Source organism: Littorina saxatilis, linkage group LG16 (assembly GCF_037325665.1).
Source record: "Littorina saxatilis isolate snail1 linkage group LG16, US_GU_Lsax_2.0, whole genome shotgun sequence".
Classification (NCBI taxonomy): domain Eukaryota; kingdom Metazoa; phylum Mollusca; class Gastropoda; order Littorinimorpha; family Littorinidae; genus Littorina; species Littorina saxatilis.
The window spans coordinates 30808249-30824731 of record NC_090260.1 but is presented as its reverse complement, the minus strand read 5'-3'; the positions used below and the strand labels follow the sequence as shown (position 1 = coordinate 30824731).

Below are 16483 nucleotides of genomic sequence, written 5' to 3'. Positions count from 1 at the left end.
CCCCAAAAAACATACATAGCATCTTGACCTTGCTTCAAGGTCAAGGTCGCAGGGGCCATAAATGTTGTCTAAAAAACAGCTATTTTTCCCATTTTCTCTGAAGTTTTTGAGATTGAATACCTCACCTATATATGATATATAGGGCAAAGTAAGCCCCATCTTTTGATACCAGTTTGGTTTACCTTGCTTCAAGGTCAAGGTCACAGGAGCTCTTCAAAGTTGGATTGTATACATATTTTGAAGTGACCTTGACCCTGAACTATGGAAGATAACTGTTTCAAACTTAAAAATTATGTGGGGCACATGTTATGCTTTCATCATGAGACACATTTGGTCACATATGATCAAGGTCAAGGTCACTTTGACCCTTATGAAATGTGACCAAAATAAGGTAGTGAACCACTAAAAGTGACCATATCTCATGGTAGAAAGAGCCAATAAGCACCATTGTACTTCCTATGTCTTGAATTAACAGCTTTGTGTTGCATGACCTTGGATGACCTTGACCTTGTCATGGTCACATGTATTTTGGTAGGAAAAAATTAAAATATGTAAAGCAGTTCTTAGTGTATGTCATTGCTAGGTTTAGTTATTTGACCTTGACCCTGAAGGTCAAGGTCATGTAAAGGTCAAGGTCAAGCATGTGAGTCGTATGGGCTTTGCCCTTCTTGTTACCCTTGTTAAGTGTTTCTTGTATAGAATATAGTCAATGTTTGTAAAGATTTTAGTCAAGCAGTATGTAAGAAATGTTAAGTCCTTTGTACTGGAAACTTGCATTCTCCCAGTAAGGTAATATATTGTACTACGTTGCAAGCCCCTGGAGCAATTTTTTGATTAGTGCTTTTGTGAACAAGAAACAATTAACAAGTGGCTCTATCCCATCACCCCCCCTTTCCCCGTCGCGATATAACCTTCGTGGTTGAAAACGACGTTAAACACCAAATAAAGAAAGAAAGAATTGACCACTGTTGCCTCTCCGGCGTTCAACCTGAATTTCATCATCTGTTGTGTTATGGTACGAAATGCAGGAATGAAAAATGCTTTTCCAAATTCAGCGATTGACTCTAAAGTGCAAGAACAAGATATCAATAAAAATGTACTCGCCAGAAAACAGCAACATGAGTACATAAACGACTTCACTGACGAAGACGAAAAGTCGAAACTAGTTCATGTTTATGTATTCCATGTTGCTGTTTTCTGGTGAGTGCATTATTATTGTTATCTTTAGGTCGTGGGTTCGAACCCCGGCCGGGTCATACCTTAGACTTTAAAATTGGCAATCTAGTGGCTGCTCCGCCTGGTGTCTGGCATTATGGGGTTAGTGCTAGGACTGGTTGGTCCGGTGTCAGAATAATGTGACTGGGTGAGACATGAAGCCTGTGCTGCGACTTCCGTCTTGTGTGTGGCACACGTTATATGTCAAAGCAGCACCGCCCTGATATGGCCCTTCGTGGTCGGCTGGGCGTTAAGCAAACAAACAAAAAAAAATTGTTATCTTTCCTCTCACCTGCAGTCCTTTGTTCCATTTTTTCTAAAGTACAATGTTTGGCACTAAGTGGTATATAGCCACACTAACCCAATTTTAGCCCTGCAAACCTAATAAACTTTGTTGGTTTTTTTAAACATCAAAATCCAACCACTTGACCTACATACTTGAAACTTTGTGAAATTATTATTCCACATCTCAAACTAATGTATGCCAAATATGACGTAATTCGCTGAATAAATGTGGGAGTTATAAGCATTTTAAGACACCCTCCTTTTTACATTTATTCAAGTTATGACTAAATGTTTTAACATAGAGGGGGGAATCGAGACGAGGGTCGTGGTGTATGTATGTGTTTGTGTGTGTGTGTGTGTGTGTGTCTGTCTGTCTGTCTGTGCGTGTGTGTGTGTAGAGCGATTCAGACTAAACTACTGGACCGATCTTTATGACATTTTACATGAGAGTTCCTGGGAATGATATCACCGGACGTTTTCGATAAATGTCTTTGATGACGTCATATCCGGCTTTTTGTAAAAGTTGAGGCGGCACTGTCACACCCTCATTTTTCAATCAAATTGATTGAAATTTTGGCCAAGCAATCTTCGACGAAGGCCGGACTTCGGTATTGCATTTCAGCTTGGTGGCTTACAAATTAATTGATGACTTTGCTTATTACAAAATCTGAAAATTGTGAGAAAAAAAAATAATTATAAAACGATCCAAATTTACGTTCATCTTATTCTTCATCATTTCCTGATTCCAAAAACATATAAATATGTTATATTTGGATTAAAAACAAGCTCTGAAAATTAAAAATATAAAAATTATGATCAAAATTAAATTTTCGAAATCAATTTAAAAACACTTTCATCTTATTCCTTGTTGGTTCCTGATTCCAAAAACATATAGATATGATTGTTTGGATTAAAAACACGCTCATAAAGTTAAAACAAAGAGAGGTACAGAAAAGCGTGCTATCCTTCTCAGCACAACTACTACCCCGCTCTTCTTGTCAATTTCACTGCCTTTGCCACGAGCGGTAGACTGACGATGCTACGAGTATACTGTCTTGCTGAAAAATTGCATTGCGTTCAGTTTCATTCTGTGAGTTCGACAGCTTGACTAAATGTGACCCTCCACCACGAAATGAGTCGCATGTCACCTCGCGCGGTTCTGCGCTAGGCTTAATATAAGGGGGTGGGGGGGGTTCACTGAAGTATGCTTGACAACAAAATTAATGGTGTTTGTTCTTGTTTCTTGCGTTCTCTGTCACTTTTAAGACTCCCTCCTTTTTCAGAACTGATTTTTTTTCAGATTTTTAAGCGTGGATTTCACTGTAGTATGCTCAGACAACAAGATTAATGGTGTTTCCTCTTGTTTCTTGCATTCTCTGTCACTGCTGCTGTCCCCTTGATGACGTTCAGTGTCCAAAAATGTGAGCCGACAGCTGAAGAGTGTTGGAGGTAAGTGGAGAGTCGCATTGTTTTTATTTTCATTACTTTTCTTCTTCTTCTGCATTCGTGGACTGAAACTCCCACGTACACTCATGTTTTAGCACGAGAGGAATTTTACGTAGGATCTTTTCCATGCGCACTTGGTCTTGTGCTTGCATGTACACACGAAGGGGGATAAGTCACTAGCAGGTCTGCACATAAGTTGACCTGGGAGATCGGAAAAATCTCCACACTTAACTCTTTCAACACGTCCACCCTATGACATGACTATACACTCAGAACGCCTGAGCCAAAGCATATAAATAGCCTGCTGACAACCAAAATTGGGACATTTTGAAAAAAATATTGTATTTTGAAAAAAATATTGTAAAAAAACTAGTACATGTGGAGATTTACTTTTTGCACACAATTAAAGAAAGATCTTTCATTGTTTCAGAAATGTACTTTGTATTTGTCAAAAGGCTTGTTGTGTTTGTGTGGTATGCTATTGAAAATGTCAATAAATAGCCTGCTGACAACAAAAATTGGAAAATTTTGAAAAAAATATTGTATTTTGAAAAAAATATTGTAAAAAAACTAGTACATGTGGAGACTTACTTTTTGCACACAATTAAAGAAAGATCTTTCATTGTTTCAGAAATGTACTTTGTATTTGTCAAAAGGCTTGTTGTGTTTGTGTGGTATGCTATTGAAAATGTCAACAATTTAAATAAAAAAAAGTCCATAGGCACCACATAAATACTACAGACATGTTTGAAAATATGCACAAAATGTTGTTAGTGAATACTCAAAAAAGAATTTACTAACCTGAATGAGACAATGAGATGACTGGGTGATGACTATGATGAATATATCCATGTAGAAGAAAAGAAACACTTGCTGTCACAGTATTTACAGTGCCACACTTGGAAGCACAGCTCAACGCAAAACGCCACACCACATTCCAGGCACCAGAATCGAGTCCCATTGCGTTGGGTTTTATCCATAGAAGAAAAGAAACACTTGCTGTCACAGTATTTACAGTTTTTGTATAAATGACTTGTTTAGAACTCGGTTTATGCACGGAGAACATCCTTCTTTGTGTGCCACACTTCGAAGCACGGCTCAACACAAAGCGCCACAGCCATGTGGCCACAGAACATTCCCGGCACCAGAATCGCGTCCGTCCGCTTGCATTGGGTTTTGGCCAAAGTAGCATTGACACCTCGAGCTCTTGATTTGGCTAACTCATTAAATTACATATTCTTACTCCGAGTCACATATTAGCATTGACGCAGTCGAGATGCTAGGTAGACTGAAAAAAACGCTATCCCGTCTATAGTATAAGGGAAGCAACCCAAGCAAAAAAGTAGCAAGCTTGCTACCCTGGGTTGCCTCCCGTAGCGTGCATCACGCCACAGATCTCGTACCCAATACGAGACACCCCCATTCGACATCTTTCAGCCAGAGAGACAGGTCGTGCTTGATTTCGCTCCTAGGCTGTTGTTTGCTGTCTGCTTGACACCCACCAGCCTCGGCTCCCCGTCTGCTCATAGCTGTTTCTAGCGGTGAGATTGTTCCATTTTGTTGTTGTTTGCTTTGCCATTCTGCTGAGAATTTTCTCGTCCGCGGACTTGTGAATTTTGCTCGGTAGTTTGTTGCTGTGGCCGCCATTTTGGTCGCCATTTTTCGCTTACACGTGGTGTTTTTTGCTGGTTAGTTTGGGTCCGTGCTCGGACTTTTAGCGTCGACCAGTAGCACTATTACCTGCTTGTAACTTGTACTTTGTGCTAGTTTATTCTGCTGAAGTTTTAACGTCCTAGAGACTTGTGTATTTTCAGTAGTTTGTTTTCTCGCGTGACAGCATGTCTGATAGTGAGAAAAAGCGAGCGGCTAAGGCCGAGAGTAAGGGCAAAGGCCCTGGCAAACCTAAGTCCTCGGCTTCTACTTCTTCGGCTAGGGACCCCACGGTTCACGTTTCTGACCCGAAGACTAACTTCGTTTTTTTTCGGTGCCCTTTTCGGCGCCGGAGGAAACTTCGTCTGGCTCGCGGGCGGCGGGCATTACCGCTACCACGTCCGTTTCGAACCCGGCGCCTGTGCCGGAGGCTGGCACTCTTGTGGCTAGCCTTTTGTCCTCTTTGCTTCCAGAAATTGAGATGGCGCGGACGGACCCTGTTTCCAGCTCTGCCTCCCTCCCGGGGGTGTGCGACCCTCGGTCGTTGGCTTCCTGTGTTCCTGTTGTTTCCGGATCGCCTGTCCAGCCTGCTGGCTTCGGCGTTGGTGCTGGAGGCGGTGAACAGGGGGGCGTTTCTCTTCTCGGCCGGCGCTCGGTGGCTACCGCTTGCGGGAGTGCACCTGAGCAGGTCCCTTTTGGGATACGGTCGTCACAAGGTATGTGCTCGCAGCAGCCGTCCGCGGCAGCTGCACTTCCGGCTCCGGCCGGAAGTAGTGGTTCACTGGACAGCGGACAGACCATGGTCCCTGCCGGTTTGAGCTACGAATTACGTAAGCAGCCGTCCGCGGCAGCTTCCCTTCCGGCTCCGGCCGGAAGTAGTGGTTCACTGGACAGCGGACAGACCATGGTCCCTGCCGGTTTGAGCTACGAATTACGTAAGCAGCCGTCCGCGGCAGCTTCCCTTCCGGCTCCGGCCGGAAGTAGTGGTTCACTGGACAGCGGACAGACCATGGTCCCTGCCGGTTTGAGCTACGAATTACGTAAGCAGCCGTCCGCGGCAGCTTCGCTTCCGGCTCCGGCCGGAAGTGTTGGTTCACTGGTTTGCGGACAGCCCATGGTCCCTTCCGGTTCGAGCCTTGCCCTGCTACAGCAGCCGTTTCCGGCAGCTGCTCTTCCTGCCTGGGCAGGAAATGTAGGTCAAACGGGTCGTGCACAGTCATCTGTCACTTCCGGTTCCGGCCTAGGGCTTCCGGGTTGGGCTTGCAGACTCCTCAGCACCAGCTATGGCATAGTTCTGCTGTTGCGTCTGCACTCCCTGCTCCTCCCGGCTTTTCCGGTTCGGTTCCCGCTGCTTCCGTTGTGTCGCCGGTGAATTTCGAATACGGGGTTCTCCTGGGCATACAGGCTTTTTGCCTCTGTTGGGACAGCAGCAGCCACCCACTTCGGTGGTGGCCGCTAGCTCCTCTCTTCAGCTGCCTTCGGTTGTTGGTGACTCTCATCTTCCTCTTAGTCAGGGGTGCGAGTTTCATCGATGGCCAACAGGATGGGCGTTCGGCTTACGGCCTTCCCTCGCAGCGTCATTTGTCGGGTTCTTTTGGCTATGAGCCGTCCCCTTCAGGTGGCGTTTCGGACTTCGGGTCCGTGTACGAGGAGCAGCTGCCTTCGGCGGCTCTGGCCAGCTTCCGAATTTACGTCAGCAGTCGTTCGCGGCAGCCGCTTCCAGCTCCGGCCGGAAGTAGAGGTTCACTTGCTAGTGCACAGACTACTGTCACGTCTGGCTCGAGCCTTGTCCTATGACAGCGGTCGCCCGCGACAGCTGTTCTTCCGGTTCCGACCGGAAGTGTAGGTTCACTGGTTAGTGCACAGGCTACTGTCACGTCCGGTTCGAGCCTTGCCTTACGTCGGCAGTCGTACGCGACAGCGGCACTTCCGGTTCACGGAAGTAGTGCCTCGTTGGAAGGTGGACAAATTATGATCCTATCCGGCTTGAGCTGCGCTATACGTAAGCAGTCGCCCGCGACAGCTTCTCTTCCGGCTCCGGCTGGAAATGTTAGTTCATCGGTGTGTGGGCAGCCCATGGCCCTTTCCGGTTTGAGCTTTGCCCTTTGCACGGCAGCCATTTCCGGCAGCTTCGCTTCCGGCCTTGGCAGGAGGGTAGGTCAAGCGGGTAGTGCACAGGTTACTGTCACTTCCGGTTCTGGCCTACGGCCTACCTTTGGGTTCCGAGCTTCAGCTCGTAGGTGGCTCAGCACCAGCTTTGGCATAGCGCTGCTGTTGCTGCCGCACTTCCGGCTCCTCCCGGATTTTCCGGTTCAGTTCCCGCTGCTTCCGTTTGGTCGCCGGTGAATTTCGAACAAGGCTTGCCCTATGGGCATACAGGCTTCTTGCCTCTGTTGGGACAGCAGCATCCACACACTCCGGTGGTGGCCGCGAGCTCCTCTCTCCCACTTTCCTTGGTTTTGATTCCTCTCATCCTCCTCTCAGTTAGGGAATGAGCACAATCGATTGCCAACAGGAAGGACTTCGGTCGGCAAAGAGGAAGCAGCTACTTCTGGTTTGAAGAATCGCCCTTAGTAGCTTTTCGCCTTTTCGCCGAGCCCCCCTCTTCGACAGGGGGTGGCCTCCGGCGTCGGTTTCGTTGCTGGTTCCTCAGGGTTCAGCTTCGGAGCTGGCATCGGAATGCCTTGCCGCTCCTGCGCAGGCTTCCTCCTTCGTGCCCTTAGCGGACCAGAGGAAGTTGCCTTGGCCAAGGTCGTCTCGTAGCCGCCTGTTGGCCTTTCCCCGTCCGCGTGCACCGTTTTCCGGTCACGCCGGAACTTCTTTCGCTTCTTACGAAGCCGTTGAGGAAGGATTCGGTTCTGCCGTTCTATGGGCAGAATCTCCTATTCTCTGAGGAAGGGGGCTGACAACTTTTGGAACTCAGTTCCATTTCCGAGACTCTCCTGCGGGCGCTTTCTCGCGCTGGCAGATTACTTGGCGCCCTTTCCCCTTAGTAAAGGGCAGGACGCGGAGGAAGTGTCTCACTCCTCTCCACACTTACAAGGGTGAACGAGGCACAGATGAGGCTGTCCTCTCTGCGCTATTTCCATGCGGTCTCGTGCGGAAGGGACTTGTTTCTTGCCCACTCCCGGTTTTCTGAGGAGTCGACAAGGAACATTCTCAGTTCGTCATCCTTGGTGGACGGTCTCTCTCCGGCAGCCTGGCCTCTCATGCCAGAAGCAGGGGATTGAGACCAACAGAGAACAGCGGTTCCCTTCTTTTGAGCTTCAATTTGAAAGCAGCAAAAGCAGGCCGCTCCTAAGCAGGCTATACCTAGCGGACTCAGCCTAAGCGGCCTACGTCCTCAGCTCAGGTGAGATTGTTTCTTTCACAGCCGTCATAGGACGCTGGGTTTTTGAAACAACAGCCGGCCTTAGGGCTTCGGGGTTTTAGCCTCGGCGGGAGCAACAGCCATTTCATCCATTGGAGGTGGTGGTTGTTGTTTTCCTTGTGCTTGTGGCTTCGGGCTTCGACATTCTTTCTCTTTCCCAGCGTATGGGTGCCGAGAGGTCGATTTCCGTTTAAAGGGGGGTTTCTGCCTTTGGGCTTCCCCGTTTTCTCTTGCCACCAGCTTCTGGACTTGGTCCAGGTTGGTCTTTCGCCGAGTCTGACTTTGTCTTTCTCTAGCGATCAGACGCGTTCTGGTGTTTCGTCCAAACTTAAGGTTCACTTGAGTTGGCCTCGGAAGTAACATTCAGATTTTCCTGAGGGTGCATTGTCTGGGCAACGCATGTTTGAGAAGTCATTCTTGGCTTGTCACTTTTTCTCAGGTTTTTTGGCTACTCCTCCCCTTTTTGGGCAGAGGTCTAGCTAATGTTCCAGTTTTCTCGGTGCTGGCCTCTAGGCCAGCATCTTTTTCGGCGGCCGAAACTTTTGGTTTCTTACTGTGCCTGTGTACTTTGAGTACTTTGGCGCAATGACCGGCCTACGGGCAGCAAGGCTCTCGGCCTTAGCCTGTGTTATAGTCTCCTGCCTGTCGTGTTGCGACTTTGGCAATTGGTTCTTGTGACTGCGGATTTCGTCTCTTCCTCTTCTCCATCATGCTTGCATGATGTGAGTTGGGACGATTTCTGCCGGGTTGGGCTTCCGGCCTGGTCACCCCTTCTTCACTTGCAACTATGACTATTACTGAGAACTCTGGTCTCGGGAGGCTGACGGCTGGTTCGCTTCACGGTTTTCCGTCTTTCTTACCAGCTTCGTCCTTTCTGTTTCGGGTTTTTTGATTCATTTTCAATTACCTACAAGCAGTCTGCTCTGAGATCACGCTGGCTTTCGTCATTTTGTTTCCGGTCTCCGGTCACATTAGGATTTGGCCACTGCGGGTCCGCATTTGCGGTGCTTAGGCACTACCTTAGGTCGCTTCGTCCCCTTTTTTTTTTACCCCTCTCTCTGCTTGCGCAGGGAGGGGCAGGAGACGACTGGTGACCGTCTCCCTTGAGTTTTGCTCATTGAGGTGGACCCTGGTACTTGATACTCAGGCGTCTCTCTCTTTCCGGTTTGGAGTTTGGTCACTCTTCCGGAGCTGACTGTTCTCTCAACGGCCTTTGGGCCTCACTCCATCCCAAAGTTTTCTTACTTTGGCATGTTTGCCTTATGGTCTCCGTGAGGGTCGGTCCTTTTCAGGGCTTAGCCGGCAACCTTACGCACGGATCTTTTCCAGGCCATTAGCATTTCCTTCCATTTAAGGGGGGGGGGGGGGGGGGCAGCTTGTCCTTCCCTCTACTTGGTCGGGTTTATCCAAGACTGGGGTCCTTTTCCGGACTGTTTTACGGTTCAGAAAATTGGAAGAAGTGCTGGGCACAGCTTACTGGCTCTCTGAGGTTGTCTTTCGCATTCTTGCCTGAGAGACATCTCGGCTGTCAATCAGGGTGGTTCTCGGTCCGTTTCTGTCCTTTGGCAGTGGGCCAGTTCCTGGCAAGGGTTTAGAGTGAGTCAGTGGTTGCTTTCTCACGGGATCCTTTCCTGACTTTTGGCAGTGGGCCAGTTCTCGGCAAGGGATTTTCTCGCCCTCCGCCTTGTCATAGCTTATGCTATCTTTCCCTCGGCTCGGCCTGAGCTCTTTTCCAGGGCCTTGGCCTTTTTTGCCTATGGGGTTTGGATGATGTCCTGCGCACAGCTTCTGGCGCTAGGATTTTGTCTTATCAGGTTCTGCAGACATTGCTGCCCTCTGTCAGGATGGGTCTCGGCCTATTCCTTCCTTGGCGGCAGCTGGCTTTTGTCTCTCCAGAACTTTAGAGTGAGTTTGAACTTTTTGATCTTACCCACCACCTTGTTGGAGTTATCTGCTAATATGTGACTCGGAGTAAGAATATGTAATTTAATCGAAAATTTTTAATTAAATTTTCATTTGATTAATATACTTACCCGAGTCACATAGGTAATTCCCTCCCACCTTCCCCGCTTTTAGTTTCTTTGTATTCTAGAAGTCGAATGAGGGTGTCTCGTATTGGGTACGAGATCTGTGGCGTGATGCACGCTACGGGAGGCAACCCAGGGTAGCAAGCTTGCTACTTTTTTGCTTGGGTTGCTTCCCTTATACTATAGACGGGATAGCGTTTTTTTCAGTCTACCTAGCATCTCGACTGCGTCAATGCTAATATGTGACTCGGGTAAGTATATTAATCAAATGAAAATTTAATTAAAAATTTTCGAATCACCCTCATCACTCACTTATCCATCTATCACAACAACACTGTTTGATGCACACACAGTCACTGCCTGCCTTCTGCACGCCGCTTCGCAACAACAACACTGACAACTCGCGACATTTTGGAATCCTAAATATGAAACTAAGGCATGGGTTGGTCCCGTCAATGACCTGTAGTATCCAAACTAACCAGTGAAATCAACTGTTCTGGGAGTTATTTGTCGCGTATGATAATGCAGCCGACCTCTGAACCTATCACGTGGGTTTTCGTATGGAAAATCCCCAGCGTGGTATTTTCCACTTCCAACGCTACTATTATGGCGGTGTGTGGCGAAGTGACTCACGCACCTTACGCACGGATTCTGGCGGCGTGTTGACAACGGCATGATCAGTCAACGCTTGTATTCGGGCGGCGCGTCGCGAAAAAGTTAACCCACCAGCCGGCCGCAGCCGGGATTCGAACCCTCGACCTTCCGATTTAGAGGCCGACGTCTTACCACCCCGCCACAGCGCCCGTCTTTCATTACTTTATTGTCCAATCACTTGAAAATTCGGGTCGCTTCCTCCCGGTGAAAAGCTAGCAGCGACAGAGTCGCGCTACCCAGGTTTGGGCGTGTTTAGGTGTAATCAGCCACCTGTACATATGGCAGAATGACCGAGGTCTTTTACGTGCTGCAGATAAAATTGATCCGTGTCTGGCCCGGCGGGGATTCAAACCTGTGACCCGCAGATCACAAGTTCATTGAGATGGGCGCTGTGGCGGGGTGGTAAGACGTCAGCCTCCTAATCGGGAGGTCGTGAGTTCGAATCCCGGTCGCTGCCGCCTGGTGGGTTAAGAGTGGAGATTTTTCCGATCTCCCAGGTCAACTTAATTATGTGCAGACCTGCTAGTGGCTTAACCGGCCCTTCGTGTGTACACGCAAGCACAAGATCAAGTGTGCATGGAAAAGATCCTTTAATCCATGTCGGAGTTCGGTGGGTTATAGAAACACGAAAATACCCAGCATGCTTCCTCCGAAAGCGGCGTATGGCTGCCTTAATGGCAGGGTAAAAACGGTCATACCTGTAAAATTCCACTCGTGCAAAAACACGAGTGTATGTGGGAGTTTCAGCCCACGAACGCAGAAGAAGAAGAAGACAAGTCCATTGCAGTGCTCTGCCATCTGAACTTTATTTTCTCTTCTTTCTATGTGTCTGTCTGCGTGTGAATAGTGCATTTATCTGCCAGAGAGAGACCGAAAGCTAAATTATGCCTCATCTGCTGTCCTAGTGTTATCTTTAGAATTTATCACCAACATTATTATTTGTAAGTAGTTTTTACTTCAGGTTTTTCAATGACATGATAATGAGATACATTTCTACGATTACTTTGTAGTTTTAACCACACTGGCTTTTATTGTGTGTAAAGATCTTACTGCCATTGTATTGTAACGAGTTTGTTTTCTCAGATTTTCTACCCCCCGCGGGTTAGGCGGAAGAATTTGCCCGATGCTCCCCAGCGTGTCGTAAGAGGCGACTAACGGATTGTGTTTCTCCTTTTACCCTTGTTGAGTGTTTCTTGTATAGAATATAGTCCATTTTTGTACAGATTTTAGTCAAGCAGTATGTAAAAAATGTTAAGTCCTTTGTACTGGAAACTTGCATTCTCCCAGTAAGGTATTATACATTGTACTACGTTGCAAGGCCCTGGAGCAAATTTTTGATTAGTGCTTTTGTGAACAAGAAACAATTGACAAGTGGCTCTATCCCATCTCCCCCCTTTCCCCGTCGCGATATAACCTTCATGGTTGAAAACGACGTTAAACACCAAATAAAGTAAAGTAAATCTCAGACTTTCTGTTCATAACCTCTGTAAATTTACCCCCATTTTAAGACCTGATTTTCTCAAATTTTTAAAGTATTTAAAGGGGGGGGGGGGGGGGGGGTGTTCCACTGTATGAAATGCTTGATGTGTTATAAAACCTCTGTTGCCAGCCACTTCAGAAAAGTGTATCAACCTGGTACACACACCGGAAAGCGACAGTGAAGAATCTTCTGCCTCTCGGCTGCTTACCATCAACTACTTGCAGGTCGGTACACTTCTTCTGCTGGCTTTTATCCATACCTGTACCGGCACGGTTGGCCTAGTGGTAAGGCGTCCGCCCTGTGATCGGGAGGTCGTGGGTTCGAACCCCGGCCAGGTCATACCTAAGACTTTAAAATTGGCAATCTAGTGGCTGCTCCGCCTGGCGTCTGGCATTATGGGGTTAGTGCTAGGACTGGTTGGTCCGGTGTCAGAATATTGTGACTGGGTGAGACATGAAGCCTGTTCTGCGACTTCTGTCTTGTGTGTGACGCACGTTATATGCCAAAGCAGCACCGCCCTGATATGGCCCTTCGTGGTCGGCTGGGCGTTAAGCAAACAAACAAAATCCATACCTGTCAACCCATACGGTTTTCCTGTATTTTGTACGGGATTTATCCAAATTTAGGTGTGTACGGGCTACAAGGCCTAGCTGTACGGGCAAACCAAATTATAGGGCAACTCTCTTTAACTTGTCATTGCTGTGATCTTGACAACAATAACAGTTTACACATGCAAATGAAGATTAACGCACATACTCAGGCATGACATTTGACTCAGATACACACACGGGTTGCAGTGTTGGGTTCACGTTGGAGTGATTGACGGCTTGAATATTTAGGTCAGTGTATCCTTTATATAGCCCACTTCCATGGCTTCAGTGACCTTCCCGGTTTCAGATAATTGCATGATCTCTGACCAGTTCTGATTTGAGTTGGATACATGGAGTTCTTTTGAAAATTAGAAAGTGGAACAAACTTACTAGTAACTTGTTTCTCTTTTAATTCAATCTATGATTCAACCATCATTTGAGAATTTAACCCCAGAAATGATGAATTGAAAAGCAGCATGAGAGATTATGCAAATTATTGCCAGAGATGGCATTGAAATCTCAAAATGTTTACTCGCCAGCGAGTAACTTCAAGTAAGTCACTAGCCCGGCAGAAATGTCACTGACCCAGTACATACCACGGTTGATCTGCAGTGTTTATAGGCTTGAAAACTCTATAGTAAAACCAAAAGTGTTGCATTTGACCAGAATTTTTATTAGCAAGCTAGGCGAGTTGCCAGGCAGTTTCTACTCGCCCAGCAGATTTTTTATTCGCCCCTGGCAATCGGGCAGTCGATTTGGTCACCCCTGATTGGCATGCGGCAGCCTGAACGGCAGGGTTAAAGCCGTCATACATGTCAAAACATGCTGGTGCAAAAAAAAACACGAACCCCCCGCGGGTTAGGGGGAAGAATTTACCCGATGCTCCCCAGCATGTCGTAAGAGGCGACGAACGGATTCTGTTTCTTCTTTTACCCTTGTTAAGTGTTTCTTGTAAAGAATATAGTCCTTTGTACTGGAAACTTACATTCTCCCAGTAAGGTAATACATTGTACTACGTTGCATGCCCCTGGAGCAAATTTTTGATTAGTGCTTTTGTGAACAAGAAACAATTGACAAGTGGCTCTATCCCATCTCCCCCCCTTTTTCCCCGTCGCGATATAACCTTCGTGGTTGAAAACGACGTTACACCTTCTTCTTCTTCTTCTTCTGCGTTCGTGGGCTGAAACTCCCACGTACACTCGTGTTTTTTGCACGAGTGGAATTTTACGTGTATGACCGTTTTTTACCCCGCCATTTAGGCAGCCATACGCCGTTTTCGGAGGAAGCATGCTCGGTATTTTCGTGTTTCTATAACCCACCGAACTCTGACATGGATTACAGGATCTTTTTCGTGCGCACTTGGTCTTGTGCTTGCGTGTGCACACGGGGGTGTTTGGACACCGAGGAGAGTCTGCACACAAAGTTGACTCTGAGAAATAAATCTCTCGCCGAATGTGGGGACGAACTCACGCTGACAGCGGCCAACTGGATACAAATCCAGCGCGCTACCGACTGAGCTACATCCCCGCCCGACGTTACACCAAATAAAGAAAGAAGGAAAAAAACACGAGTGTAGGTGGGAGTTTCAGCCCATGAATGCAGAAGAAGAAGGAGAAAGAAAAGTCCACAATGGTTAGTTATTGGAATGTTTAACCCCTTCACTGCCCACCCCGTATGTAATACGTGGTCATTTTCGGTTTGTCGTACGCCCATAACCGTAGCTCGTACGTGGGATTTGTGTCAACAACATTTCAGGACATTTCTGAAAACTAAATGGGAGGTAACCACTGTCCAAGTACTTGTAGGGGTTCTAAACACAGTTCTTTCCCCTAGACCGTTCGGATAAGTTACTACCACGTGTTGAAAACTGTGTTAGAAATGTAGAACCGATCTATAGCATTCACAATGGCGGCCAAAAGTCGGACCTCAACTCGTAGACCTGTTTTCAAGCGATACAGTGTTCTGGAAGCTCTACAAGAAGTGATTTATGGATTACCACACAGAAGAATACTTTTATGGGCTGTAATGTGAGTACCTGATGTTTGACACCAGTTTTAGCAGTGTTTTGTGTGGTTTTACGAGCTGCAATGTGTGTGTGTGTGTGTCCGGAAACTGTAATTTTTTGACAAAAATGGTCATTATATCCATTTTTACTATAACAGTCACAAACAAAGTCCAATGGTCATGTCATCCTATAATAGCCAAGGGTATAAGCAAAACACATGCCAAAGATCTAAGAGATATCTCAATAAATGATCGAGCAGTGAACAGATTAGTGAACCTACCGAAGAAAGCAAAATTTTGCCCTGGCACACAGCAATACCACAATGCTGTTATACTGTGGCAGTGAAAGGGTTAATCTATGACAAAACAAAACGTTCCAATAGCTTACCGATTTTCTTTTTTGATTCTGGAATGTTGGTAGTCTATTTGTTTTGGGATCATAGCCATATGTTTTGAAGGGACGTTAGGGGCGGGGATGTAGCTCAGTCGGTAGCGCGCTGGATTTGTATCCAGTTGGCCGCTGTCAACGTGAGTTCGTCCCCACGTTCGACGAGAGATTTATTTCTCAGAGTCAACTTTGTGTGCAGACTCTCCTCGGTGTCCGAACACCCCCGTGTGTACACGCAAGCACAAGACCAAGTGCGCACGAAAAAGATCCTGTAATCCATGTCAGAGTTCGGTGGGTTATAGAAACACGAAAATACCCAGCATGCTTCCTCCGAAAACGGCGTATGGCTGCCTAAATGGCGGGGTAAAAAAACGGTCATACACGTAAAATTCCACTCGTGCAAAAAACACAAGTGTACGTGAGAGTTTCAGCCCACGAACGCAGAAGAAGAAGAAGAAGAAGGGACGTTAAAAACAACACCGAAACAACAATATCGTATTTGACGGATTACAAGACACACCGTTTTATAAGCCGCACCCCCGACTTTAAAAAAAAAAAATTGGGACGAGCCACGTATAGGCCGCGTCAATATATTAGCCGCCGTCAAAAAAATATAATCAGATCGTGTCAATCAATCTAAACAACCAGGCAAACGAAAGTACGGTATTTGGCGAAATCGCCTCCGAGAATAAACAAGTGAAACAAAGAAGAAAAGTGAAAAAGTTTGAAGAAAAATATCACACACACAATTTGTAAGCAACACACACATGTAGTCCCGCCCGGAATAAGCTTTTTTGAGATGATTTACGACTTTTGCGCACATTTCGAGCAGACGAAAACACAACATGGCGGCTCTCGCTCCTCCAACTATCCGTCAAATACGGTAATTGTAATTGGTTTTTTTTCCCCCAGGCCAACAAGAAAGGGCCAAGAGAGAAAACGGCGTAACCCCACCAGAGAATGTGTACTTTACAGTCTATGATAAGAGAAGAGAAATAGGCCACAAAATGGCGTAACAGTTCGAACTGTTTTCTCTCTCTCCTGAAAAGTTGTAGAAATCGACTTACGCCAAAATTGCGTGTTGATGACGAATTGTAATTGTCAATTTTCTCCCCCCAGGCCAACAAGAAAGGGCCAGAGTTCCCCACCACCTACCACAACACAGAGCAGACCGTCAACATCAACTTCTCGGAGCTGGAGCTTCTGCTCCACCAGGGGGCGATACTGAGCGTGCTGGAGTTCTTGCAGACACTCATGCCCGAGGAAAAGGCGGAAGATGAGCCGTCTGATGCCGTGGTCGTCAGTCCTGCCAAAACTGCGTCCAGTACTGCTGTCGCTGCTGCCAAACCTGATAGAAAGCCTAGTAAGTGTGTG

The 16483-nt window shown here is 46.9% G+C and overlaps 1 protein-coding gene across 2 annotated transcripts in view; it reads left to right on the top strand.

Moving 5' to 3' along the window:
- LOC138950809 (intermembrane lipid transfer protein VPS13A-like) overlaps positions 1-16483 on the top strand; it is a gene marked incomplete at its 3' end in the record, with an annotated part of 220607 nt that overhangs the window by 86539 nt on the left and 117585 nt on the right. For both annotated transcript variants that reach the window (XM_070322526.1, XM_070322527.1), the window contains 3 exon segments: positions 2911-2949; positions 12257-12351; positions 16229-16472. In XM_070322526.1, the coding sequence (XP_070178627.1) occupies positions 2911-2949; positions 12257-12351; positions 16229-16472 (378 nt within the window).